Source organism: Saprolegnia diclina (assembly GCF_000281045.1).
Source record: "Saprolegnia diclina VS20 unplaced genomic scaffold supercont1.24, whole genome shotgun sequence".
Classification (NCBI taxonomy): Eukaryota; Oomycota; class Saprolegniomycetes; order Saprolegniales; family Saprolegniaceae; genus Saprolegnia; species Saprolegnia diclina.
The window spans coordinates 466,201-491,770 of record NW_008246091.1 but is presented as its reverse complement, the minus strand read 5'-3'; the positions used below and the strand labels follow the sequence as shown (position 1 = coordinate 491,770).

General features: G+C 60.6%; 11 protein-coding genes across 12 annotated transcripts; 5 read left to right on the top strand and 6 right to left on the bottom strand.

Annotated features, from left to right (window-relative positions):
- Positions 1 to 839: 839 nt before the first annotated feature.
- Positions 840 to 4,252, top strand: SDRG_08154 (hypothetical protein; the record flags this gene model as incomplete). Its single annotated transcript, XM_008614024.1, has 4 exons — positions 840 to 1,517; positions 1,573 to 2,597; positions 2,650 to 4,048; positions 4,100 to 4,252. 4 exons carry the CDS (start codon positions 840 to 842, stop codon positions 4,250 to 4,252), a joined length of 3,255 nt encoding a protein of 1,084 aa, XP_008612246.1.
- Positions 4,253 to 4,320: 68 nt separating this feature from the next.
- Positions 4,321 to 4,890, top strand: SDRG_08153 (hypothetical protein; the record flags this gene model as incomplete). The annotated part of the gene is made up of 1 exon (XM_008614023.1): positions 4,321 to 4,890. The coding sequence occupies one exon, from the start codon at positions 4,321 to 4,323 to the stop codon at positions 4,888 to 4,890; it is 570 nt and encodes a 189-aa protein (XP_008612245.1).
- A 291-nt stretch (positions 4,891 to 5,181) lies between these two features.
- Positions 5,182 to 6,469, bottom strand: SDRG_08152 (hypothetical protein). Its single transcript, XM_008614022.1, has 3 exons — positions 6,403 to 6,469; positions 6,238 to 6,355; positions 5,182 to 6,181 (listed from the first exon to the last, which is right to left on the bottom strand). The coding sequence occupies exons 1-3, from the start codon at positions 6,442 to 6,444 to the stop codon at positions 5,232 to 5,234; spliced, it is 1,110 nt and encodes a 369-aa protein (XP_008612244.1). The 5' UTR covers positions 6,445 to 6,469; the 3' UTR covers positions 5,182 to 5,231.
- A 117-nt stretch (positions 6,470 to 6,586) lies between these two features.
- SDRG_08151 lies at positions 6,587 to 9,483 on the bottom strand. Of its 2 annotated transcripts, XM_008614020.1 has the most exons (7): positions 9,013 to 9,483; positions 8,602 to 8,955; positions 8,009 to 8,558; positions 7,844 to 7,959; positions 7,438 to 7,797; positions 7,036 to 7,390; positions 6,587 to 6,991 (listed from the first exon to the last, which is right to left on the bottom strand). In XM_008614020.1, the coding sequence occupies exons 1-7, from the start codon at positions 9,400 to 9,402 to the stop codon at positions 6,675 to 6,677; spliced, it is 2,442 nt and encodes an 813-aa protein (XP_008612242.1). In that variant the 5' UTR covers positions 9,403 to 9,483; the 3' UTR covers positions 6,587 to 6,674. The 2 variants fall into 2 exon arrangements, with proteins under 2 accessions (XP_008612242.1, XP_008612243.1); XM_008614021.1 differs by having other exon boundaries at positions 7,036 to 7,797.
- A 150-nt stretch (positions 9,484 to 9,633) lies between these two features.
- SDRG_08150 (hypothetical protein) lies at positions 9,634 to 10,916 on the bottom strand. The gene is made up of 4 exons (XM_008614019.1): positions 10,525 to 10,916; positions 10,200 to 10,481; positions 10,032 to 10,146; positions 9,634 to 9,987 (listed from the first exon to the last, which is right to left on the bottom strand). Exons 1-4 carry the CDS (start codon positions 10,840 to 10,842, stop codon positions 9,839 to 9,841), a joined length of 864 nt encoding a protein of 287 aa, XP_008612241.1. The 5' UTR covers positions 10,843 to 10,916; the 3' UTR covers positions 9,634 to 9,838.
- A 17-nt stretch (positions 10,917 to 10,933) lies between these two features.
- On the bottom strand, positions 10,934 to 14,928 carry SDRG_08149 (hypothetical protein). Its single transcript, XM_008614018.1, has 7 exons — positions 14,468 to 14,928; positions 13,801 to 14,415; positions 13,669 to 13,749; positions 13,355 to 13,618; positions 13,074 to 13,301; positions 12,854 to 13,021; positions 10,934 to 12,805 (listed from the first exon to the last, which is right to left on the bottom strand). The coding sequence occupies exons 1-7, from the start codon at positions 14,900 to 14,902 to the stop codon at positions 11,054 to 11,056; spliced, it is 3,543 nt and encodes a 1,180-aa protein (XP_008612240.1). The 5' UTR covers positions 14,903 to 14,928; the 3' UTR covers positions 10,934 to 11,053.
- Positions 14,929 to 15,669: 741 nt separating this feature from the next.
- On the top strand, positions 15,670 to 17,284 carry SDRG_08148 (hypothetical protein). Its single transcript, XM_008614017.1, has 12 exons — positions 15,670 to 15,687; positions 15,737 to 15,836; positions 15,880 to 15,957; positions 16,001 to 16,113; positions 16,160 to 16,197; positions 16,251 to 16,303; positions 16,350 to 16,499; positions 16,550 to 16,588; positions 16,631 to 16,690; positions 16,739 to 16,902; positions 16,956 to 17,037; positions 17,081 to 17,284. Coding segments are annotated over exons 1-12 (1,050 nt in total). The 5' UTR covers positions 15,670 to 15,685; the 3' UTR covers positions 17,252 to 17,284.
- Positions 17,285 to 17,759: 475 nt separating this feature from the next.
- Positions 17,760 to 19,175, top strand: SDRG_08147 (short-chain specific acyl-CoA dehydrogenase, mitochondrial). Its single transcript, XM_008614016.1, has 2 exons — positions 17,760 to 17,904; positions 17,958 to 19,175. Exons 1-2 carry the CDS (start codon positions 17,864 to 17,866, stop codon positions 19,147 to 19,149), a joined length of 1,233 nt encoding a protein of 410 aa, XP_008612238.1. The 5' UTR covers positions 17,760 to 17,863; the 3' UTR covers positions 19,150 to 19,175.
- Positions 19,176 to 19,241: 66 nt separating this feature from the next.
- SDRG_08146 (hypothetical protein) lies at positions 19,242 to 19,465 on the bottom strand (the record flags this gene model as incomplete). Its single annotated transcript, XM_008614015.1, has 2 exons — positions 19,242 to 19,252; positions 19,321 to 19,465. The coding sequence occupies 2 exons, from the start codon at positions 19,463 to 19,465 to the stop codon at positions 19,242 to 19,244; spliced, it is 156 nt and encodes a 51-aa protein (XP_008612237.1).
- Positions 19,466 to 20,405: 940 nt separating this feature from the next.
- Positions 20,406 to 20,789, top strand: SDRG_08145 (hypothetical protein; the record flags this gene model as incomplete). Its single annotated transcript, XM_008614014.1, has 1 exon — positions 20,406 to 20,789. The coding sequence occupies one exon, from the start codon at positions 20,406 to 20,408 to the stop codon at positions 20,787 to 20,789; it is 384 nt and encodes a 127-aa protein (XP_008612236.1).
- Positions 20,713 to 24,751, bottom strand: SDRG_08144 (hypothetical protein). Its single transcript, XM_008614013.1, has 3 exons — positions 24,652 to 24,751; positions 24,268 to 24,601; positions 20,713 to 24,223 (listed from the first exon to the last, which is right to left on the bottom strand). The coding sequence occupies exons 1-3, from the start codon at positions 24,726 to 24,728 to the stop codon at positions 20,798 to 20,800; spliced, it is 3,837 nt and encodes a 1,278-aa protein (XP_008612235.1). The 5' UTR covers positions 24,729 to 24,751; the 3' UTR covers positions 20,713 to 20,797.
- Between the last annotated feature and the right edge of the window lie 819 nt (positions 24,752 to 25,570).

Below are 25,570 nucleotides of genomic sequence, written 5' to 3'. Positions count from 1 at the left end.
GCCGAGGAAGTGAAAGCTGGACTGGACCGCCACAGCTTTCAACGCAACACGGTACACAGAATCGCCGCACCGCGGGAGGACATGAGCGGGTTGCCGTAGTGGGACAAGTGCAGCAGCTCGGCTTGGTTGCTTGTATTAGGCCGCGGAGACGTCGCGATGTTCTGTCGTAACATTGTTACGATGTTGTTGTAATACTATTGTCGCGACCGCTGTTACGACACTGTCGCGACGTTGTTGTGACGTTGTTGGAACATTATTGTCGCGACGTTGTTGAAATATGAGTTGTTAACATGCAATTATATTGTGAAGGTGGTGGACTTCCTAATGCGACGCATGAGGTTTGGCCGGTACGTCAAGCTGAGGGCGCTTGGTCGGGGCTCAGGATTGAGTGGAGAATGAGGTAGCGGGCACACCAAGGATCGGCGCGGCGGGCATGGCGGCAAGCGAAGGCTCCACGGCGCGGCGAGCCGCGTGCCGGATTTGCGCGTGATCGCGAGCGCAGCAGCGGGAAGGGGCTTCGACGTCTATGCGCAGCGACGTGCTGCTGCTCGTTCCACCGGCGCACGGAACAAGCGGCTTTTTAGATGGTGGCCCAAGACGCTGCACGTGTTTCTGTCTCGTGGCCGAGCGACCGTCGACGGCGGCGCGCTCGGCGGCCTACTGATTGCCTTGGCGAAGCTGCTACTGGCCGACTCGCTCGCAGCTGTGACCGCCACGTTGGGCGCTTGGCCGGTCGATCTTGCAACTTCAACACGCGTCCGGATTGCATCCGGATAAGAAAGAGCGAGGGGCTTGGCATTGCATTTTACGTGGTCATCGGCCGAGCAAGAAGCAAGATCATGTTCCGCGAGCCGCAGAAGGGCGATTGGGCCGACGCATCGGACGAAGAGGGCGACGACGGCCTCCTGCGCACGACGCCGGCGCCTGCCACGCGCGCCCCGGCAGCAGCGACCAACTATTGGGCGTCGCGCGCGCAGGCGACGACGACGCCGGCGCAAGAGCAAAAAGCCGAGCCGCACCAGCAACAAGACGCCCGCGCGCCGCGCCAAGAGGCCGGGCGCTTTGATCGCCAGGGCAGTGACCGTGGAAGCGATCGCGGCTTTGACCGCAACAGCAGCGACCGGGGATACAACCGTGGCAACGACCGGGGCTACGACCGCAGTGACCGCGGCGGTGACCGCGGCTACGGCGGCGATCGTGGCTACGACCGTGGCGGTGACCGCGGCTACGACCGTGGCGGTGACCGTGGCTACGATCGTGGCTTTGACCGTGGCGGCGACCGCAACCTTGATCGTGGCAGCGACCGGTACGGCAGCCGCGCAGACAGCGACAGCCGCTCGTTCCGACGGGCGCCGGCCGCGCCTCGCTACGAAGGCATTGTCATGACGCTCAAGGAAGACGGCGGGTTTGGCTTTCTCCACTCGCTCGACCTCGACCAAGACGTCTTCTTCCACGAGAGCGAGGTGCCCTCGCGCCCTGCGACCGACGACGCCGCCGCGTCCCTTCCGCACGTCCAGGTACGATACATCGCATGCATCTCTTCCACTCGCGCGCTCATGCAGCACATCGTAGGTCGGCGACGAGCTCTCGTTTGAGTTGACCATCAACCGCCGCAACGGCAAGGAGAGCGCTACGCACATGACGCGGCTGCCCAAGGGCACGATCGTGACCGAAGACATTGGCGACATCGTTGAAACCGGGGTCGTGACCAAAGGTACCTTGCCGCCCAAGCACGCCAAGGGCCGGCTTGGCGACCGCCCGACGCCCGAAGTCATGGGTACGATCGAGCTCACGCCGGTGGCGACCGAGGCGACGGACGACGCCCCCAAGCCGCTCAAGCGCCACTACGTCCGCTTCAACCTCGACTCGGTCGCGGCCGACGACGGCAAGAAGGTGATTCCGCGTGTCGGTGACGACGTGGCGTTCCGCGTGGCCGTGCACAAGCAGCTCGGCACGAAGCGCGCAGTGGACCTCCACGTCACGTGCTCGGCGAGCAAGAAGCGGGCGGCGGCCATCGACGCGGCGCTCGTCGACCTTGAGCGCGAGACCGGCATCGTCTCGTCGATCAAAGGCTCATCGGGCTACATCAAGTGCCTCTCGCGCCTCCAAGATGCCTTCTTCGCGTACGACCACAAGAGCATGGGCGCTACCATCAAGGAGAAGACGGAGGTCTCGTTCTTCATCTTGCCCGAGCACCTCCAGGCCGAAGACCGTGGCAACGCCAAGGTGACTGCGCTCAAGCTCGAGGCGCTGCCGGAAGGCTCGGTGCTCTTTGAAGAAATCATGGCGTCCAGCGTGCACGGCAAGATCGTGGTCAAGCCCACCGAGCCATCTCGGCAGTTTGCCAAGGCCAAGCCCTCGGCGCGTGGCAAGATCGCTGTGACCGACGCCGAGACGCCGGCCGAGTACGCTGTCGACGGCTCGGAGTTTGACGCCAACTACACCCCGAAAGAAGGCGACGAAGTGCTCTTTGACGTGCTGCACGACCTCCGCCGCGGCGAGAAGATCGCCGTCAACGTCCGCAGCGTGCTCCTGAACCCAATCGGGCGGGAATGCGGCGTCGTGACGGCCATGAAGGACGACTTTGGCTTCCTCAAGTCTGTATTTTTTTCATTTTTTCATCATTTTTGATGGACAAGTTGTCCTTAGGTGCGTGGACCGACCGGGCGACGCGTACTTCCGCTTCTCGGACGTGCTGCAGTCGACGTACCACCTCACGCTGCGCATGCACGCTGAAGTATCGTTCGATGTGATCGAGCCCACCAAGGCGAAGGACGGTATCCGCGCGACCCGGATCCAGCTGCTGCCAAAAAATACGATCCAGTGGGAGACGCCGCTCGACGACAACATCGCCAATGCAGTCATCCTCGCGGTGCCCGGTCGTCCGGCGTTCAAGGACCACAGCGGCGACAAGCCGTCAGGAGAAGCCAAGTACGGCAAGCTCTCGTACACGGCCGTGAGCTGCCCGTTGGCCGCGTACCCGGAGCTCAAGGCCGCGGTGCTTGCTGGCCTTGACCAGTCGGTGAGTGACGTCGACCAAAGCGTGACGCTCAAGCAGCTCCACGCGTCGCAACGCCTTGCGCTCGCAGCGTTTGCTGCCTACTTTGGGCTGGCATACGCTGAAGAGCGCAACACGGCGACGCTGACGCAGGCCCGTGACGCGGCCCGCGTCAGTGACTGGGCGATCACGACGCCGTGCGAGCGCACGGTCGTGTTTGCCAACGACGCCCACAAGGACGTGCGGTACGAGCCGAGCGTCGGCGACACTGTGCGCTGCAACGTCGTTGCGACCAAGAAGGGCGGCCACCTTGTGCTCGCCAAGGACCTCGTGCTGCTGCACTCGGACGCGCCGCTCTCGCAGGGCTGGGTCACGGCCATCAAGGCGGACGGACAGTACGGCTTTCTCGAGCCGACGACGTCGTCCGACTCTGTATTTTTCCACTTCCGCGATGTCGGCGAGAAGGCCAAGATCAAGGTCGGCGACGAAGTCGAGTACGTGCTCAAGCCGGCCGCCGACAAGAAGACAAAGGCCACGCAGATCCGCGTGCTGCCTCCGGGGTCGCTCCCGCCCAAGCAGGTCGTGGCGTACGAGGCGGTCGTCGAGCGCGTGAGCTTGCGCCCCAAGGCGCGCGATGTGAAAAAATCGACGGCCGGCAAGCTGCGCGTCGTGCCCGAGGCCGAGGTTGCGGCCGCGACGGACGACGAAGAGGCGCCGACGCTCTTGCTCTCGTTTCACTTGGAAGATCAGGTCGACAAGCATGTGGTGCTGCGTGCTGGCGACCGCGTGCGCTGCGTCGTCAAGGGCTCGGGCAAGGCCGCGACCGAGGTGGCCCTTGTCGCGTCCAACGCCAAGACGGGCGTCGTGTCGGCCGTCGACGAGTCGGGCGCCGGCTCGATCCAAGTCGACGGTGACGAGACGCCCGCAGCGTTTGTGAGCAAGCAGGTGCTGGGCAGCAGCGGCCGCTTCCTCAGCGTCGGGGACAAGGTCGAGTTTTCGACCAACCACATTGGTGACGCGCTGCACGCGACAAGCATTGTCCGCCTCGAGGTATGTACAATATTGTCGATCGCCATCTGATGTCACAAACACGGGATGCAGAGCGCAGCGCCCGATCGCAAGGTGACAGTCAACTCGAGCCTGCGCCGACAGCTCAAGGAGGCGACGGCCCGGACCGCCAAGGGCCCGGACGGCACGAAAGGCTTTGCGTCCGGGTGGCGGTCGCAAGTCGAGGAAGATCAAGTGTATACCTAGTCGTCGCAGCGCACATGTCTCAGGAATAAGTTTAAAATAGTTTTTTCTGTCGCAATAAACCGCATCAAATGCAGCTGCCAGCGCTCTTGCACTTGGTCGGCCACGCCGACTGGCCGCGGCTGCTCGCCGCGCTCACCGAGCTGCCGACGCCGTCGCCGCTGCGCTGTGACGGGAGCGGCTTGACACTGCTCCACTGGGCCTGTCTCGACCGCGATGTGCCCGCGTACATTATTGTCACGATGCTCAACGTCTTCCCGGACGCGGCGGCCGTCGCCACGCCGAGCGGCGACACGCCCTTGGCGCTCGCGACACGGCGAATGTGCCGGCAGCACGTTCTGAACGTGCTTGTTGCGGCATGTCCCGAGGAGACCAAGTCGACAACGACCACGGTGCATCGGTGTCGGTCGCTCCCGCCGCGGTGGCTAGAAGACGTCAAGTGCGGTCTCTGTTTTGCAGCGTTTACGCCGGCGCGCCGGCGGCACCACTGCCGCAACTGCGGGCTCAGCGTCTGTGCGACCCACAGCCAGCACAAGGCGTGCCTCGCGACTCCAGCGACGGCACCACAGCGTCTCTGTGACGTGTGCGCGTCAACGCTAGCGCAATTCGCCGACCTCGTCGACAACCAAGAGACTATGTAAACTCACTTTGAATTCATATGTTAGTTATGGTCGTGGTACGTGCATTTAGAGTCGCGTGGACCAACGAGGGGTAGGGTTACTTTCGGTTTACTCGAGTCGATCGGCCATCGAACAGCCCACCTCGTCCTGCAAGGAATAGCCTATATGTGCCAAGCGTCATAGCTCTACTGAGAAGGATGGCGGCTGCCCAAAGCCATGTACGAATCATTTAACGCTAGTCGGGACATCCGTACGTCGTCTCTCCGCGACACATGGTCTAGTATAACGAAAGACAATATTTGAACACCAAGGTACCGACGAAAAAAATTGAAAATAATTAAGACTACCGTGGGACACGCGACTTAGGACGTGGTCGACGACGCCGACGCTTCGCCAAAGAGATCGTAGTTGTCTTCGGCCGCCATTGGCGACGACGCAAACGTGGCGAGGAAGACCCGCGCGGCCTCCATGCGCGCAAGGACGCGGTCCTGAATGCTATCGAGCTCGACAAGGTGCTTCTGGCTCGGCGGCGGCGGCGGCGTCGACTGCCGCGAGGCAAAGGTCGTCGACTTGAGGTGGGCCTTGAGCATGCCGAGGTCCATGAGCCCGGCTTTGGTCGAGAAGGACATGATGTCGACGCCGATGGTTTGCCGCAGGAACGTGGCCAGAATGCTGTGGAGTTCCTGGATGTACCCGACGCTGTCGGCGGGGATGACTGCCACACTCGCGTGATTACTGCGAGCGTTTGTGTGAAGCACGATCGCCTTGGACGACGGTGGCGGCATGGGCGCGCTGGCAAACTGGTTGAGCTGCTGCTCGAGCTGGAAGATGATGCGCGCTTGGTCGGCCATCTTGGCGTCGTGGTCGGCGCGCTCGGTCTGCAGACACTTGCTGAGCGACGTGACCTTGGCGTTGGCGATCTTGAGCTGCCACGCCATGGCTTCGTTGGCTTCCCGGTTCGCGTTGAGCTGGTCCAAGCTCTCCATGTCCAGGTCCGTTTGGCACGAGATCTCGTGCGTCGGCGGCGCTTGCGTCGCAATGGCGAGCGCGCGCTCGAGGTCCTGGATGCGGTGGTGCTGCACCGTCATGTCGTGGCGATTCGACGACACCTTGGCCGTCACCTTGCGCAGCAGCTGCGTTAAGAACTCGTTTTGCTTGGCGAGCCGAGCGATCGTCTCGAGATCCGCCGCCGCCATCGGGTCCAAATGGTTGTTGTCCATCACCAAGGCGGCAAAGTCGTCCATGGCGTGGACGCGGGTCGCAGCGGTCGAGTCGAACGACGCCGCCGACGACGACTCGGACGTCGTGCTCACTACAGTAGACAATAATGTCATCCTTGGTGGCTTTGTGAGTGGTCGAGGAACGTACTGGCGGGCGAGAGTGGCATGTCGTCACCCATAGAACCCTTGCCATTATCGTCGGCCTTGAGTTTGCGCGCCCAGAAAGCCGACGGCAGCTTGGAGAAGAGACCAGACGGCGTCACAGGCTATGGCGCGTGCAGTGAGTTAGCTGCTGGCGTCAAGGCCGTCGTACCTCGGTCATCGTCGTCGTCGTGGGCTCTTCGCGGCGCTGCATCACTTTCACCAGACGAGAAATGAAATCCCGATAGCAGCAGGCGCTACGGGACACGAGCGCCAGCTGGCCACCATCGTCCCAGCGCCAAGATGGTCATCAACCGCAACCGACCTTCAAGTCCAATGCAGCCAATCACACCGCGGGAAACGTGAAACGGCACGATGATTGGCACATTTTAACCAATCGTATTGCAGTGAATGGTAGAGATTAGGGCAGAGGCCTCTCAACCCTCAAAATTTACCGGCCGATCCAGCATGGCGGAGCTCCAAGAGCGCGTCGAGGAGCGCGCGCCGACAGTCCTCTGGCGACACTTCGAGCGCGAGTTCGAGTCCGCTTAGCACCTGCTGCTGGATGTTATCGCTACGCAAAAGCGTAATCTCTGTCTCGTCCAAGGCGGTGCACCCGACAGCGCGCAGGTCCGAGACCGACACGCCGTCGACGTCGTCCCCTTTTTTCGATCGGAAGGCGAACGCGCTATGTACCGCGTCATATACACTGGCGCGGAGTCCGTCGAACTGCGCGAGAAGAGCCGCTAGGTTGGCCGCGTCTACCACCATTCGGACTTACACATCGTCGAGGGTGGCGTTGTACCGGTCGAGTGGCTCTGCAGCTGCGCGCGCAGCTGGTCGAGTTGCCTCGTGCACGTCGCAAGCATGTCCTTCTGCGCCGCGTCTTTGGCCTTGAAGCCGTCCAGAATGCTCTGCTTCTGCTGCAGGCGTCGCTTGCACTCGCGAAGCTGCGCCTGGATACCGCTTGTCGCGTCGTCTCCGCCCGTGTCTTTATCGTCGTCCTCGTCTTGTCGGTGTTGTGACGACATCTTGTCACGTAGCGCCATCTGGAGGCGTCCGCACCGACTCGAAAGAACGTGGTTGTGGGCTTGCGCCTTTTGCAGTACGTCGTTGGTGGCGGCGGCGTCCTTCGTGCGCACCGCAAGCTGCTCTTGAAGCTACCATACAACCGGTGCACTACTCGATTCAACAAGACACGTCGTACGTGCTTGATGAGCGCGGTTTTGGCGGCCGTTGGCGCCTGGTTCGAGGCCGGGGGTGGGCGGGCGACGTCGTGTTGATGCTTTGCCTTTTCCGCTGCGCTTTTGTAGAACGTGACGAGCTCCGACTTGCGCTGCGCGCTGTCGCGAAGCTTGGCATTCTCTTCCCGCAGCCGTGAGACCATATGATTCAGCTCGGCCTTTTCTCGCTGCAGCGCTGTCGTCTTGGACTTGGCCGTCTCGGCGGCCGCCTTGAGCGTCTCGACCTCGGCTTTGGCCGTCGCTGCCTTCTTGCGCAAGGCGCTGTTGGCTGCTTTGCTGGCGTCGAGCGCACTGCTGTTGGCCGCCTGTTGATGCAGCTGGTCCTACATGGCCACCTTATCGTGGTGGTGGCGGCACATTGGAAGGTACCTGCAGCGCCTGTAGGGCCAGCTCTCTACTGTGCAGCGTTTGACGCCATGTCGCCGCTTGGCGCTGCCACGAGCAGACGTGCGCCCTGTCGGGTCCCAGCACCTCCTTGGGGGGATCTAACCTTGCGAAGTTTATGAAAGCATTCGAATGGCGGTCGCCTCGTACACTGCGGCGCGGGCGACGGCTGCGCCAGCAACTGTGGGACCAAGGCTGCCCAGTCGACGGACGCGTCGCGCGAGGACAGGGCCTGGGCGAGCGCAGTCGAGAGGCTTCGGACGCGCGCCTGGAGCTCGGCTTGGACGTGCTCGTACGCGTCGCTCAGCGCACTCCACTCGACCGCTTGCGTTGCATACACCTCTGCATCCGCCCGCAGCTCCCGCGCCGCTGCCATCTCGAGCGCCACGTCGGCTTGTAGCTCGACAATCTTGTCGTTGGCGGCCGCCAGCGTAGTCTGCAGTGTGTACTTGGCGGTCCGGTCGCCATGTGCCACGTCGATCCACGGGCGCAGTTGCATCTGGTTGAACGCATCGAGGCTGTTGAGCGCCGTGCCGGTCTCGGCCTCGGCCGCCTGGACGAGCTGCGTCGCTTGGTGAATGATCTCGAGCTTGGCACGCTCGGCGTCCTCGCACTGCGCACGCGATGCGACAAGCTGCGCTTCCACGTCCGCCAGCGTCATGCGTAGCGCATTCTCACGGTGTTGGTGAAGCTTGGCTGCCTAGATCATGACGGTAACTTGTTGATCGCAAAGGAGGACGCACTATGATGACATCGGCGCGGACGTTCTGCAGCTCCTCGGTGCGCGTTTTTAGCTCTGTGGTGTAGCGCGCGACCGACTCTCGAAGTCGGTCGAGCTCGGCCTCAACTTCGGCCGTTGGGCGTGACGTGGCATCGTCACAGCGCAGTGATACTGTCAATAGATCGTCTGGTGCAGGGTGCACGTACGAGGAACGCGCCTTGCGCGCGCCAGGTGCAGCGAGCTGCGAAAGAAGCGCAGCGGCGCGGAGACCCCGCAACTCGTCGGTCGCTTGCTGCAGCTGCGTCGCGCAGTCGCAGCACGTAGCCTCCGTCGCAACAAAGCGATCGCGTTGGTGGCCGGCTGTTTGCACGGCGACCTACGCACCATGAGCGAGCGTGGTGGTCGTAAAAGGAGCACAAGGCGGTGGTCATACCTCACGGCAAGACGGCCGCGAGAAGCGCTGGATGAGCTCGCAGTTGGCTTGGAACATGCTGTGGAGGCGCTGGTGCAAGAGCGAGTCCGTGGTCTCGCCTCGCTGCAGCCGCTGCTCGAGCGCCATGGCTTGCCGCGTGTCTGGTGCGATCTGGCGTGGCTGCAGCGCCAGGTCCGTCTTGGTGCGCAGATCCTGAAGCTGCGCCTCAAACGCGAGCAGCTGCGTGTTGAAGGCCGCGCTGTAGTCCAAGCCGCCCTGCGCGAGCTCGAGGTCCCAGCGCATGGCGTCGACCTTCTCCTCGAGGCGCGCCTTGGCGTCGGTGAGCGCGTGGATCTCGCGGTCCTTCCTCTGCAAAAGCTCCAACACCTCTCGGCTCTCGTCGTCGTCCATCGCAAGATACGCAATCCAAGCTACGTAGTCTACAGCCACGCCATTTTCCGCCTCCCGCAGGATGAAGAAGGTTGATTTCAGACATGAAATCTGCGTGGGTATAGACTGAGAAACGTCCAGCACAGTTTTCTGGCGCGTCCAGAAAGGTGCCAAGGCTTGTTTCAATATAGCCGTGGCTAAAAGAACCCAGCATTTCCATCTTGCCCACCCCAGGACCATAGTTCATGCCTCGCCGTCACCTCGTGTCAATGATATTACTATGACAACCTTGGTTTACTGCAGCGACTCCACCGCCCAAACTCTTGTCTTGTGGGCGCCCTTGGCCGCCAAACAATCTTTTCACTTTCGACAGCAGCGATCGTCGACACTGCATCGACCTGACCTCACCATACTCGCAGCACACATTGTATGTACATGGTTGAGTCGTCTTCGGGTCTTAGGCTGAATAATAGTAGGCTGCGGACATGGCGGCGCAGTTGAAGTTGACGCCAAGGACGATCGAGAGCACGAGACTGGCGACGTACAAGCCGCCGACGGCGACGACCGGGTACAGGAATCGCTCCGTGTTGTGGAGGAACGGGAGCGCTAAACGCACGCAACATGAGCGTCAACCTCACGGTAGAGAGTACCCATGTAGCCGAGGAACGTGATGTAGAAGTAGCTGCCGCACGCCAGCGCGTACAGCGTGTTGGCCATCAGAAGCGACACAAAGGTATCTGCCACGAGAAGCGGGACGAGCAAAAACTAGAAAATACAAAAAATGTTGGCGACGTCCGGGGATCGAAGTGGCGTCGCACCTGCACGACGTGGACGAGGAGGAAGAGCACGAAGAACCCGTTGCAGTGGATGTCAAAGGCGTACTGCCACTCGACCGACTGCTCGACGAAGAACGTGTCGCTTGCAATGCCCGGCGGCGAGAGGCGCAGGAAGGTGTTGGCGACCCACCAGCTGGCCGTCGAGAGAAGCACGCCGAGGACGAGCCACTCGACAATGACATCGCAGATGAGGAGGAACCCGAGCGACGACGTCTTCTCAAAGGCCACGGTCCACGCCAGCGACGCGACAAACAGAAAGAGCACCTACGCGCAGTGTCAGCCAGAGCCTACGAAGCAAAGGAGAGACTTGGATGACAGCGAACGCTGGGTCGTCGCGCGCCCAGCGGTTCTTGGTCTGCTTGCGGTAGTACGCGCTCTTGTAGACCTTGGAGGGCGCAATGCACAGCGTCACCATTTGGTAGTACGTCGCCTCGAGGTCCATTTGGCGGTAGTCGACCATGCGGGCAAAGTACTCGGGCACAGCCGACGAGCAGTTGCGGAAGAGCGGCAACGTACCGCTGGCGCCGCGGGCCGGTCGCGTCGGGAAGGCCGAGCCGCGCTTCGCAGACGGCGTCGACGTCGACTCGCGGGCGTGGGTCGCATGCATGGGCAGGGCGTCCATCATCGTTGCCGGCGCGTGGTTTGCCGACACGAAGCGAAGATGGCGAGTATCAAGTCTGACAGGCCGCGCGTCTAAAGCCTGTGAAAGTTTATACTCAGTTGCACCTAGCCCTTGACCAAAGACCAACAATGCACACTATGTACTACATCTTCATATTACTACTTGGTGGTTTTGTGTGGCATCAATGTGGCTTCACAGATACAAGGCGCTACCCTTACGCAGCGCTAAAGCACGGCGCGACCACGAGCATGCGTCGCTTGACCTTCCAGAACGCCTTGGCGCACTCGGGCGCCTTGCGCTTTGGCTTGGCAAACTTGAGGTGTTCGTGGCGGAGCGCCTCCTGCTTGGCGCGGGCTTCGTCGAGGAGGTCTTTGGCCTTTTGTCGGAGCCGGCTGCGGTGCTCGGCCTCGCGCAGCGCCTCTTCGGTCGCAAGCGTCGCGGTGCGCCGACGCTTCTCAGACCGCGCGGCCTCTTCGTCCTTCTTGGCCTTCTTGCGCTTCTTCTCTTCAATCTTGCGCTCGCTTTTCGTCATCTTCTCCATGCTCAGAAGGGATGCGCGGGCCTCCTTCGCAGCTTTGGCCGCGACGCTGGCCTGCAGTGACCGCTCGTGCTCGGACCGCTCTTCCTGCGCCGCTTCGTCGATCTTTTGCTGCTCGAGCTTGGCCTGGTACGTGCGGAGACGGTCGGCTTCCGCCGCGGCCTCGGCGGCTTCGTTGGCCGCGCGGTTCTGCGCCGCAAGCAGCTGCGCTTCCTTGTGCAAGAGTACGCTGCGCTTCGACCGCTCGATAATGTCGATCGTCACGTCGCCCCACTGGTCCATGGCCACGTGCAGCATCTTCTCGCCGGCCGAGTAGACCGTCGGTCCTTCCTTGCCCTTCTCGGCAATGTTGTACAGCAGTGCGTTCTCAAATGTGAGGCGAATGTCAGCGATAAACTCGCCATACGTCTTGTACGTGAGCGACGTCAGCTTCTCCGAGACGGTCTTGAGGTCCATCGGCTTGGTGATGATCTCAAAGTACTTTGGCGGCAGACCCGGGAAGAGCTTCTCGACCGGCTCGACAAACGGCCATGCGTACTTCTGGTACTTTTGACTCAAAAGGACGCGGAGCACTTTCGAGCACTCTTTGTTGGGCTTGCTCTCGGTGAAGCGCAGCGTCTGGACGCCCAGAAACCGCTCGTTGCGGCGCTCAAGACGCAACTCGGCGTCGAGGAGCTTGTGCTCCATGCACATCGAGTCAAAGAACCAGCGCAAGTGCGCCGCCATTTCCCGCACACGGATCGACGACGAGTCACTCCCGACGTTGAACGCCTCGGCGTTCGCAAACACGAGGTGCCCGAGCCGGACAAACTCGGCCGCCGACGGCAGCTGGTGCGCGAGGAGCCGCTGCCGCATCGTCCCCAGATCCATGGGCTCAGTGACCACGCGCTCGTAGGACGCCGCGAGGTCCGGGAAGATGCGCAGCAACGGCACGTCAAAGTGCATCAAGTGCACGCTCTCAATCTTGCTCAATCGCGACAAGATGCGCTCGCACGACGTTTCCCACGGCGACAAGTCGAGCTTGACCTTGGACTTGGACGACGACGACGAGGCTTTCGAGGCCGACGACCCGCCTTTCCGAGACGCCTTCTCGGGTACGACAACCGGGATCGGGGCCGCGACCGTGACCGCGACGACCGGCGGCGGCGCACTGCTGCTCGATGCCTCGGACCGCGGTTTGTCCTTCTTGTCCTTCTTTTTGTCCTTTTTGTCCTTTTTCTTCTTCTTTTCCTTCTTGTCCTTCTTGTCCTTCTTCTTCTTCTTCTCACCACTGTCACTGTGGCTCTCGAGCGCGGTTGACGCTAACGTCACGGGCGTCACGTCGTCCGCCATTGGCTTGGTGCTGCGCGGCTTGGCACTGGTCGTCGCCGTCGGTGGTGGCGGGAAGCTTGAGGAGACTGTGGCCGCAACCAGCGGCTCGCCGCGCTCCTATCGACGTACATATGAGATCGAGAGGAAGTGTGGAGACTTGGGTACCATGGCAGCATAAAGCGACACAAAGTAGTCGCGCAGACTGTTGGCCATGGTCCGAATGTCGGCGCCTTCGACCGGATCGCTGTTGTACTTCATGCAGTTGGAGAAGATCAAGTGCACGTCGGCTGCAAACTCGGACACGTGGCTGTACCGGTTGCTCTTGAGCTTGCGCTAAGTTCATATCGTTCGTTGTGTCGAGTGATGTCACTGAACAAAGCCGTACCTCGATTTTTGCAAAGTCCATTGGCTCGGGCACGATCGCGAGGTAGTCGGGGTACTTGGTGACGTCGACAGCGACAAGGAACGGGCCCGCCGTGAGGATCTCGCCCATGAGCCCGCGCATCGTGTGTTTCCGGATGAGCTGCAGGATGTTGAGGCACGTGTCCTTCTCCTGAAACGCCCGGCGGCCTTTGCTGTCGCCCGATGCCGACGACGACGACGCGGCCGGCTTCTACATTCCGTCGATGAGCGGACTACATCTCCATGAACGTGAGATGTGCGTACCGAAGACGATGGGACGGCTGGCGGTGCCGATGCTTCGTGGCTGTGACTGTGGTGGTGCTTGCTGCTCTTGCGGTCTTCGAGCAGCGCGGGCCCAAACGCGGCCGTGACCTTGCTCTTGAAGAGACTGAGGAGCGTCTTGCCGTCGCTGTAGTACTGCTTCCCGTCCGGGTTGTTTTTCCAGTACTTGATGCAGTTCTCAAAGACACGGCGGAGGTCCGAGACGAACGGCGCGAGCTCCTTGTACTCGCCCAAATGCAGACGCGCCTGTCATAGGACGTCAGATGCCATGACGGACACGGACAACAGCAACGTACCGAGACAGTGCCAATGTCCATGGGCTTTTTCACAATCTTGAAATACTCGAACGGGATTTGGTCTTCCGACTCGAAATAGGTCTAGGGTAGAGAAATATAAAGTTTCTACTTTTGCTATCGGGGAAGGCGTACGTGAATCGGGTACTTAAACCACTGCGCCGACTCGAGGCCTTGCTTGGTGCGATGCGCGAGGATGTCGTGGAGGATCTGGTGGCACTTCCACCGGTCGACGTCGGCGAGTCCGGGCCACGTATTCCGCGACTGGCCAAACGACTGCAGCATGAGCGACTCGAAAGCCTGGAGGAGCTTCACAGCGTGGTCGCGGATCGGGCCGCTCAAGATCACATCGGCGTTGTACACGAGGCAGTTGGAGAAGATGAGGCGCATGTCGTAGGCAAAGGCCACAAGCGACGCGTACGAGCCGGTGCTGAGCTTTTGCTGGACGCCAAAGAGGTGCATGCGATGGGGCACCTTGATCTTGTAGTCGACGTACAGCGTCAAGTCGACCGGGTTGAAGAACGGCGTGGCGAGCGACATGCCGCCGTCCTTGTACTTCATGATTTTCTGGACGATCGCCTGGCACTTGGCCACGTCGTCGTCGTCGAGGCGCGCCGCGGTCGCAGGTGGCGGCGACGGAGCGGCAACAGGTGCGGGCGTTGGTGCGGAAGGCGGCGTTGGCTCGGGCGACGACGACGGCGCCCGCGCAATATGGGGCGAGAGCCGTTCGTTGAAAAGGCGCTCAAAGTCCTGGCGACGCGGGGCATGATGCAACGCGTTCTTACACTCGAGATGATCATACCTGCAGCAGCTTTTGCGTCGTATGGTACAGAATCGCATCGTACGACGGCGACTGCTGGTCTTTCCAGTAGTTTTGCAGCGCGAGCACGTTGTGGAAGACGACGCGGACGTCTTTGGCGAATTTCTCGCACGTCTTGAAGCGGCAGCGCGACGGCTTCGTGCCAAGGAGTGACTGCACCTTCTCGAGGCCCATGCTCTTCTTGAGCAGCTTCGAACGCAGCTCGGACGGGGCGTGCTGGATGTCGGCGAACGCGCCTTCGAGCAGCGCCGTCTTGGCCGCCGATGAGAGCGTCGCCTTGCGCAGCGCCTCGTGCTGGAGGAGCGACGAGAGCACGTGCATGCACTCGTCATGCGCAGCCTGGCTGATGCGCTCCTTCTCCTTCGCGGACGGGGACGTGGCCGTGCTGCTCATCTCCGCCCCTGGACTGATTCCCATCCAGAAAAAGACCAAGTGAGCGGTGCAAGACGCGACAGAAATATACGACGCACTCCGGGTTTGGTCCGGCTTTGATGTGCGAACTTCGGATTATAACTTCGAACTTCGATATCGTGGTGTTGGCGCCTTTTTCATGTCGCTGCTGGTGCTGACGCTCAGCGATCAAGCAGTGGGAGTCAACCGCAAGCGCTGACCCAAGACAGATGTCGCCCCAAGCTGGTTCCTACGATAGTGCTAGAACCCGTCACGGCAAACAAAGTGATGCAAGGGCCAGCAAAAATGATATTTCCCTTGGTGATTTCGTCGCCCAGGCGCGACAGCATCGACTTGGAGGGTCGATGAATGCATCGAGCTGCGGTTTTACCCTATTCTGCTGGCTGGCCACACCTGCAAGCCAGCCAGGGCGCTTGAAGAAGTGCTATTTAACGAAAATGGCTCGCGTTTGAGTGGGATTCTTGCGCAAGAGATAAAACCCAGGGTATACGAGTGCTTTCGTGGCCGTTAGCTTTGTGCAACCAAAGTGGTTTAAGATAGCATGATGCAGCCGCCTGTCATCAACTTGGACCGCCAGCTGCGACCGAACCCATACGAACGCCACGTTCGACAGATAGGCGTTCGGTGAGCTGGTTCATTTCGTTTGCGATGAATGGGCGCCAAACCATCTTCAGAAGGAGCTCCTCTCGAGACGCTGGGTGTGCGTGGTGCGCCAAAAGTCGTATTTTGTGACGGGCGTTCCGTCATTTCGTTTTCAACAAAAACCGTTTTCACCTGGACGCCATCATCATGTGGGGGCTGCGGCGCGAACGACGCATCATTTGACCAAGTTTCTCGTAGGGCGTCGCGTCGTCGCAACATGTTTACGGGGGAAACGCTGGACGAGGTGAGCGAGAAGCACAACCTCAAGCTCGACTATGCAGCGATGCTCCAAGTGCAGGTACACCCCAATCGTACAAAGTAGTCGTCGAATGCGACGGTAGATTCGCGAGCAAAACGAAAAGAAGGAGCAGCTTAAACACCAAAAGCAAGAGGAGCAGCGCCGAGAACGTGAAGAAATGGTGCCTTCGCTCTGACCTTTCTTCTCTGACATTTATGGCGTAGGACCGCATGCACAGCGGCAAGCCCAGTGCAAAGAACAGTGCGCCGCCACCTCCCAACGACCCGCCCCGCCGTGCACTGTCCCCTGAAAAGAGACAACAAACGCAGCACACAATGTCCTTTGGACTATGGACGATACATACCGTCTAAACATCGCTGTAGGAATGCGCCGGGACCCGTGCCAGCGCCAAGTCAACCAGGTACGTTATAGCGCCAAATCAAGGCCACATGCTCAACATATTTTACTCGATAGTGATGCATGCACCGTCCCCCCCTCGACCCATGTATCCCGAACAGCCGTCGCCGGTGCGAGAGCACGAACACGATTGCTGAGCTCACACACCTGCTATAGATGCAGGCGAGTCCGGCGTACCGACCCAGCTTTACGCTACCGTCTGTCTTTGGATCCGCGCTACCAGCTGCGGCGTCCATCTTTCCGTCGCGCAATAGTACCGGTGGTCCTTCTCAGGAAATCGACGCGGTGCAGCGGCTCCGCCACGAGGTGCAGCACGCTGTGTCCCGACTTCAATTACTAAACCATGATTGATGTAGATCGAAGAGGCTCGAAAACAAAAACTTCAAGTCTCCAAGGTACGTCTCGATACGTGCGACAAGAGGTCTATAGTAGCACAGGAAATGTACCAAAAACCGAATTTCATGCTGCAAATGGACCCGCCCAAGGCGCTCAATGTGGTACGTTGTTTCTACGGTCTCGTGTGCCGTGGTTATCGACGTGCCTAGCTGCCTCGGCCACGAAGCAGTCATCGCATGAGCAGCAGCAGTAACAAAAACAACAACAATTTACTGCTCGACTCGCCACTTGCCAAAGAAGAACGACGGGTGTTTGGCTTTGGAACCCTCGCGCCAGCAACGTCTCGTCCACCTACGCCTAGTCTCGATGCGCCGTACGTGCTCTCGCCGTGGACACGGGCTGCAGTGTGTGGTACCTTTCGCGTAGGTCCAACCAGCTCGAAAGCAGCAGCTCGTTCGTGTCCGTCGTCAGCGGCGATCGAGCCACGCCCCGCGGCGCCTCTCTTCAGGTAACATTTTTCAGCTGCTAGCTCCACCAAGTTTGGACCTTAGGTTGAGAGCTGCTTCGTGCCCTATGTCGGTCGGCCGCTTGCAGAGCCGCAAGACTCGTACTATGCCAATGAAACCAAGAAGAAGAGTCATCCAAGTGCTTTCGAAGGCCTGGAAGACTCGATCGACGACATTGATGCAGTGCTCCACGCCTTCTTGGCCAAACAGAGATAGACAGCCAAATGCAGTTGACATGGCGACCTTGCGTGACCTATGCCACGACGACGCAGAAGCCTGGGCGAGGCTACTAGAGTGGACACGGTCCGTAAGAGCGCTGGCTGCCGCACGTCTCGTGTCGAGCAGGATAGGACGCGTCGTGTCCGTCGCAACGTATAAAAGGGCATCCTGTGGCAGGATCGATCCGACGATCTCTTGGCCGCATATCGCCCACCTTGGTGGCATGGATGACGCTACAGCAACGTCCAATGATAGCACTACCAAGTGGCGTCGTTGCATGAAAGCGACCAAGCGGGATGCTTGGGCCATGGGCCCAACGTAGCCGAAGCCGGGTGAAGCCGAGCGGTGACGGTGGCAGCCTCCTCGTCGCATTAGGCTGGAGCCTGGCAGACCTGCTACGTCGGAAGATGCGCTTGCAACGAGCCATCTGTGCGCCTGGCAGAGCTTCGAGAAGCCGGCATTGGCATCACGGCCAGCGTCTGTTGACTCAACAGCGTTGAGTCGACGCTCGCGGTGCAAGTTCAACATTTCAGCCAATCACATCGCGTGGCTGCGGATTCGCCAATCTTGGCGTATTTTGCATTTTGGCCACGCGCTCCCGACCGCAAGATGCTCTCGTCCCTCGCCCGCGCGTCGCCGATCCTTCGCCAGTACGTCGATCCTCCTCCTCGCCATGCGCATGCGCCTGACCATGGGCGTGTAGAGCTGCCGCCGGCTCGGCCCGCCGCTCCATGAGCGCGCTCTGCTTTGAGGACCTCTCGGAAGACCACACGATGCTCCGTGACACGTGCCGCCTCTTTGCGGACAAGGAGCTTGCGCCGAACGCGGGTCTCTGGGACCGCGAGCACTTGTACCCGGGTGACGCCATCAAGGCCATGGGCGAAATGGGCCTCATGGGCATCATCGTGCCGGGCGAGTACGGCGGCGCCGGCATGGACTACCTCGCGTACTCGATCGCGCTCGAGGAGATTAGCCGCGGGTGCGCGTCGGCCGGCGTCATCATGTCGGTCAACAACTCGCTGTATGCGGCGCCGATCGACAAGTACGGCACGCCGGCGCAGAAGGAAGAGCATTTGACGCCGTTCGCCGCCGGCGAAAAGCTCGGCTGCTTTGGCCTCTCGGAGCCCGGGAACGGGTCGGACGCTGGCGCGGCGTCGACGACCGCGCGCAAGACGGACACGGGCTACGTTCTGAACGGCACCAAGATGTGGATCACGAACGCGCACGAGGCCGACAACGCCATCATCTTTGCGACGACCGACAAGGCCAAGGCGCACAAGGGCATCTCTGCGTTCATCGTGCCCATGAGCCAGATCCAGCTCGGGAAGAAGGAAGACAAGCTCGGTATCCGTGCGTCGTCGACGGCGCAGCTCATCCTCGAAAACGTCGAAGTGCCGCACAGCGCGCTCCTCGGCAAGGAGGGCGAGGGCTTCAAGATCGCCATGACGACGCTCGACGGCGGCCGCATCGGTATCGCGTCGCAGGCGCTCGGCATTGCGCAGGCGTCGCTCGACTGCGCGATCGCGTACGCGCACCAGCGCCTCGCGTTTGGCACGCCGCTCGCCAAGAACCCGATCATCCAGACCAAGCTCTCCAAGATGGCGACCGAGCTCGACGCCGCGCGCCTTCTCACGTGGCGCGCCGCCATCGCCAAGGACGCGGGCCGCAACTTTACCAAGGAGGCGGCAATGGCCAAGCTCAAGGCGTCGGAAGTCGCAACGGAGAACGCGCACCAGGCGATCCAGATCCTCGGCGGCATGGGCTACGTCACCGACATGCCGGCCGAGCGCCACTACCGCGATGCGCGCATCACCGAAATCTACGAAGGCACGTCCGAGATCCAGCACCTCGTCATTGCCGGCGCACTCAACAAGGCGTACGCCACGACGCACTAATGACACACATATACGTATCTAGTCTATCTTTGGTGTTAGTACTGGGCTCGGGTTACCATGGGAGGTGACCTCGCAAGTCATATTAGCAAGCGTCACTGCCTGTCTATACTACGTGTGACGTAGTTTGGACTCGTCGGTGGACGGGATCATGTGCATTGAAGTTCAACGTACCCTGCCCCAAACCTCGGGTTTTCTTGGGGCAGGGTGTGATCTCATCAAACTCGTCGATGCTGCAAATGCCCATGTCGGCCAGCACAAGCGCGCCGCAATTGAGCGTCATCTCCTTGGTGATCTGGTCGCGCACGACCGCGGCCATGAGACCGACGCCACAACTGCCCTTGCCCGTCGTGTAGGTGTCTCTCGGGCTCACGGTCGCAATGTGCTGGAGGAGCTGCCTCTTGGCCACACTGGGGTCATTCGTGAGGAGTACGTATATGTCATTTTCATGCCTTGTCCAGGCGCTTGGTAACGCCGCCAAACTTCATCACGACAAGGTCGCGACAACGTCACAACAATGTTACAACAGCGTCGTAACAGCGTCGTAACAACGTCGTGACAATGTTACGATAGTGTCGCGACAACGTCGTAACAGCGTCACAACAACATCGCGGCGTCTCTGCGGCCTATTAAAAGCAACCAAGCCGAGCTGCTGTACTTGTCCTGCAAACATGCACATGGCGAATGTGTGATGGACGCGTGCGACGGACGCGACCTCCGCTTCGTTGCGGTGCCCAGCGGACTGCTACCGGCCTTCAGCCGGAAACGACACCGCGGTGAAACCTCTGCTGCCCTACGGTGCACCTGGTGGATTCTTTGTAGGGCACCAGTGGTGTCAACGTCCAATTCATTTGCCGTTGTGCGGTGAGGGTGGTGCATCGTCCCGATTTCGCTTAGATGCGGGTTGTTATTGTTAGAGCCGTCGCCGGGAAGAGCTAGCCGCTTCAACCTTCGCACTCGGGTCCAATACTGTCACGTGTCAGCCCAGAGGCCACAACAGCTTGCTGCAGCATCGCGGAATGATCAACATTGCAGGACTGATAACGTTCATGAGGTGGTTCAAAGAATCGCTACTCGGATTTGCAGGCGCCAGCGATTCTACTGTGACAGGCGCGGCCGCTGCACGCGCGCGCTTGTGTTTTGTGCCCATGGAGCTTTGTGCAGCAGGATCACCTCGCTTTAACGACAAATTGAACTTTTGGTTCCCTCGTTTCAAGGACATCGGGGCATGCCTATCACACGGAATTGGTGTGTTGGACATGACGATCGGTCTCTCGGTGACGGGCCATGTCGAGGCCGCGGCCAAGACCGTCCGCTTCTACGTCGAGATGCGTGGCCACGGGCTTCACTTTGGCTTCAATGGCCGCTTCTCCCAGCTCCGGGCGCTGCACCAGCGCCTCGCCTCGCTCCTCAAGCAGGTGGACCCGACGACGACGCTGCCGCCGTTCCCGCCCAAGCACATCCTCGACAACATGTCGTCGCCCGCCAACGTCGCCCGGCGTGAGGCCGAGCTCTTCGACTACTACACACGCCTCTGCACGATCGACGATGCGGTCGTCATTCTCGCCCAGCAACCCATCAAGGCCCCAACCGAGACCGACGGCGTCGAGTTTACGCCGGTGCAGAAATCGTCGCGCCGTTAAATAAGACGTTATTCTGAGTGTTCGGTCAAGTAGTCGGCGTCGGCGTCCAGCGCTGCGTCGTCGTCGTCGTCTTCAAACTCGTCGTCGTACTGGAGCGGGTTGGGGCTGCTGCCGTCGTCGGACGCGTCGTCCGCTGCGATTTCTTGCATGACAGATGCAATCATGGCCGCGTCTTCAGCGTCGTGCGAGTTGGGCGTCGCAACGCTGCTCTCTGCGTCAAACGCTGCATCGTACAAGTCATTCTCCAGCTCTCGCCCAGTCTCGGGGGGCATTTTTGGCTCGGGCGCGTCGTCCGTCGGATCTGGCTCGGCGGGGGCGTCGCCAGCACTTGTTGGTTCATCGCCAGATGCCGTTGGCTCGTCGCCCGCTGCAGGTGTCTCGTCGCCGTCGAAGCCTTCACCGTCGTCGTACCGGGCCGTGTATGGATCGCCGGATGCGGAGCTGTCGTCGGGTTGTTCCAGGGTCGTTGCCATCTCCGTCGTCGCTGTTTTGTCTTCGATGTCGAGTGGAAGATCCATGCGAGGTCCAGCGCCACTGCGGTCCGTCAGTACATCTGCACCAACGTTGTCATCGGTATCCGGCACCAGCAGTGGTGCTGAGACGTCGTCCGTCGTGGCTAGCACCGAGTTTGGGTCTGCTTCCGCACTTGGCAGCGGTATCGACTCGCTCGCTGATTGCACAGTGTCCGTATTATCGTCGTCGTTCTGTCGCACGACTGACACTGACGGCTCGCACACGACGGCCGCGATGTTGGCGTTTGAAGTTGGGATCGTGTCGACGCCAGGAGGCGGCTCCGTGAGGTCGTCCGCCGTCGAGAGAAGGTATTTTCGCAACGAGTACTGCCGGTAGCGTGCTTGGATTGTGCTTGCAGCAGCGGTCGAGTTGGAGCGCGCGTGTTGTTGACGCCGCACGAGACGTCCTCGGGCGTGGCGCTGGATCGTGATCGCAGCGGAATGGGTGGTTCGAAACGTTGCTTGACGCTGAACGTGCTTGCGGAAGCTTGTCTGTATCTGCGCCGCAGCGTCATGCTCTTTTACAGCTACTTGCGTGCTGTCCACCACCGGACTTCTCGGACGACTTGGTTCTTGCACCGGTATCGACGTCGCCTCGGCGTCCTGTTCGTGTGTCTCGGCGTCCGACATCAGGCGCGACGCTTGGCGCCCGAGATACCGACGGACGTGGGCTTGAATACACGTTGCTGCGTCGTCTGGTGTCGGGTTTGAAGCGACGCCTGCATCCTCGGTCGATGCGGCGTCGGAAGGACCGGCCGTCAATGCCTCGCGGCTTGGTGGTGGCTTGGCAGGCTCGCTGTTGATAGCGCTGTGCGTACCGTTGGCGCTCTCGTCGACACTGTTTCCAGTGTTCGTCTCCATGGTGATAGCCAGCATCTCGGTGGTATTGTCTGCATCTCGATGGTGGCTGCTGAGGTCGGAGGGCGGTGGATTCCCATCGGCCTTTTTGTGCTTCTTGCGTTTGTGACGTCGGAATGACCACTGAATGCGCAGTGCCGCGGCGTCCGAACCGAGCGTCGGGTCCGGCGCCGAGTCGAACGTGTCGTCGCTGTAGGCCGTCCCTGCGTTGGACTCGACGGGGGACGCCGTCACGGGCCGCGATGCATCACCTCCAATGTCACCCGATTCGACGCGTAGGAGACTTGCCTCAGCTGCATCTGCTTCCTCGGCTGCGGTGTTGGCGTCGGCTACCTCGGTCGCGGTGTCGGCGTCGGTTTGTCCGTCGGCGACAACCGGAAACACCGGGTGCACCGGCACGGATCGTCGGTGTAAATGCAATGTCTGCGGCGGCGCATCGACGTTTGGACTCGTCCGTCGACGGGCACTGAGTACGTCAGGTACGTCAAAGAACTCGAGCGAGTCCTTGCGCTTGAACGAGCCTTCGTTCTTGGAGAGTCGTCGGGCCGAATCGAGCGCCGTTTGAACGTGCTCGAGGGACCCGTGGCTGTCTGTCTCGTCTTCGTGGTGGTGGACCTTTGCTGGTGACGCTGTCGTATCACCTCGAGGCGTCGTGTCGAAAGTAATCAGAGCATTAAAGTCCGTGTCATCATCGTCGTCGTCGTCGGGGGCCGCCGAGACGACGACACTACCCCGGCCACTGAGAACCCGCTCAATGTACCCTTCATTCTCTTCGTCGCGGTCGCCATTGGGTGCGCTCTCGCCCGTCGGCACATCGGTGGTCTCGATGTCGTCACCGCCCTCTGACTCGGCGGCGTCGTCCGAGTCTGAAAGTAGGCCCTCGTCCATCGTTAACACCGGCTGCTCGTTCAGCGCAGGTGGCGCAATATTCACGGGCGGCTGGACAGCGGTCAGTGGCGGAAGCGGTTCGTCCGACGCAGCTACCGGATCCATTCGAGTCGCTAGGTTGGCGCCTGTGGTACGGTTGGGTGTGTTTTCTGCATCAGTAGGCGACGTTTTGACTGGACTTGATGTCGGCTTGGTGACTTGTGCTGGTGTTCTAGCCGCAGGGTGGTCGACGCCTGCCGTTGTCATCTCGGGTGCAGTGGTGGCTGCGGGCTCATTGGAGGCCGTCTCGGACAAGGGCATCGGTGGCGCCGTCGTAGCGGGTGTACCTTCGATGCCATCCATTTTGGTTCTTGCGTCTTTGTCCAACAAAACCCTCTCATCGGCCGCGCCGCCCATCAGCGCGTCGTCGTCATCGTCGGTTGCTTTTGGCGGCGCTTTTGACTGTGTCCCCGCGATATCTGGCGCGGCTACCGGCGCCGTTGCTGGCACCGATTGCGGTCGAGGGCGGACGTTGGGTTTTCGTTGCACGATGGCGCCACCGGCCATCGTGGCCACGAGCCGGCGCCCCGCACCGGCGCTCGGTGGCCGCTTGGATGCAAGTTTGCCGTCGATTTCACGGCGAAGCGATTGGCTCGCCCAGCGCTCTTTCGAGGGCGACGTCGGCACGTCCGCCACGATGGCTTTCGGTGGCGGCTTTGGTTTCTTGGGCGACCGGCGCTGCGATCGCTCGGTCGACAAACACTCTTTGAGCACGCGGTTCTCGTGCTCGAGGCGCTTCTTCTCGTCGTTCAAGCTCAGCACGACGGTCCGGAGGCGCTTGATGGTCTTTTGCGCGGCCGTCTCGGACCTATCTTCCATCTGCTTGCGATAATGGTCGAGCGTTTTGTCTTGGGCTTCCAAGCGCGACGTGGCGAGGTCGAGCTCCATCTCGTATTGCGCGAGGCGCTCGTTCAACTCCATGACGTGCGTGTGCTTGACGCTCGAACGAAGCGAGTTGAGCGTGTCTTCATACGCCGCGATCGTCGTTGTTGCTTGCTGCAGTTTTTCACGCAGTTTCCCGAGCAAGTGGTGGTGCGTGCGCTCCTTTGCGGCCATTTCGCGCTGCATCTGGTGCGGTCCGTGCGTCGACCGAAGCGACAGGGCGTCTTCGAGCTTCTTGTCTTTCATCGCAATCACCTACATCCAGAGATAGAAAAATTTGATATGCCAGAAGAGCGGACCTCTTCGAGGCGCCGGTTGCGGGCCGCGACCTTGAGCCGACGGTCTTGCTCTTGCCGGAGCTCGTACTTGAGCGCGAGAAGGGCTTCGTGGAGACCTCCGTCGTCGCGCTTGGCAGCTGGCTTGCGCGCAACGCGGCCCACGTCGGCATAGATTTGACGAACGCGGTCGCTCACGTCGTCGGGTGGTCGCTTCCGGCGCAAATCGGCCTTCGTGACGATGTACCCCGACTCGATGTGCTTGTCGTGCAGGCGCGGGTGGGCCGATGTCGGTCGTGGCTCGGGCCCTTTGGTCGGGGATGGGTCCCCCCCGGGGCCAGCGCTGCGCGGTCGGCCACTACAAGGTAGCGAGCAATTATCGTGGCTGACTCAAGTAGGTGGACGTACTCTTTTGGGCGGGCCGCCGGCGGAACGTACTCCTCCCGGACGTAGGCCGTGCGCAGATCGACCTGGCGGCTGCTCATGCCGAAACCCCTCTGCGGTTTCTCGATATGCACAATAAAAAGGCCGAGCTCGCACTCGATACCAACTATATAGAGACGACAAGTAGTGAGTTCGTCAAGTCCGTCAACGTTCTGGCTGAGAGCGCCACGCTGGAACTTCTCACGTGGACCTCCCCAGCCAAAGGTCTGAGGTTGATGCAATGGCATTCTTACAGTACGAGATCGATAGCGCAGACAAAACGCTGGGTCGTTGAGAAAAGTAAGCATGCACTTGAGCAACTGGAGAGATGATGCACTGTACGCAGTCTAGGGATTCAAGCATTTTGAGCGTCAAAACGCTGACAAATTGACCATCATTGGAGCAAAGGACTCCGTAGAATCGCGCCTGTTCGAGTTTGTGCTCTAGTCAATGCACAAGATCTAGCCACCACTACATCGTTTCCAAGCCTGAGCATTGCTCGTCTGCTCCCTACAGTGACAGGGCAACTTCCGCGCACCATATCCGGAAGATACGGTGAAAACGAAAGATCCAAACCGCGTGATTTCAGTGCTTGATCGACATGGAAGCCTTGCACGATCGGGTATCTTTACATTTTTCTAGCTATTTGCGTTGCGAGCGCTTCGACCTGCTGCCATCGCTCTCCAAGAAGGACAAGACGCCCACACCGCAACGAAGGCCGCTGCTGCCAAACAATTTCAAGCCTCCGATGACCAGTTTTGCGCCTCTTTCAACCAGCTTCGTGCCTCGACCAGCTTCAAGCTTCTGTCGACCTACATAGAACCAGCAGCGCTGCTTTTCGAACCGCCACCGCAGCTCTCCTAGAAGAAGTAACACGCGCAAACCGCGCTTAATGGATTGCTGC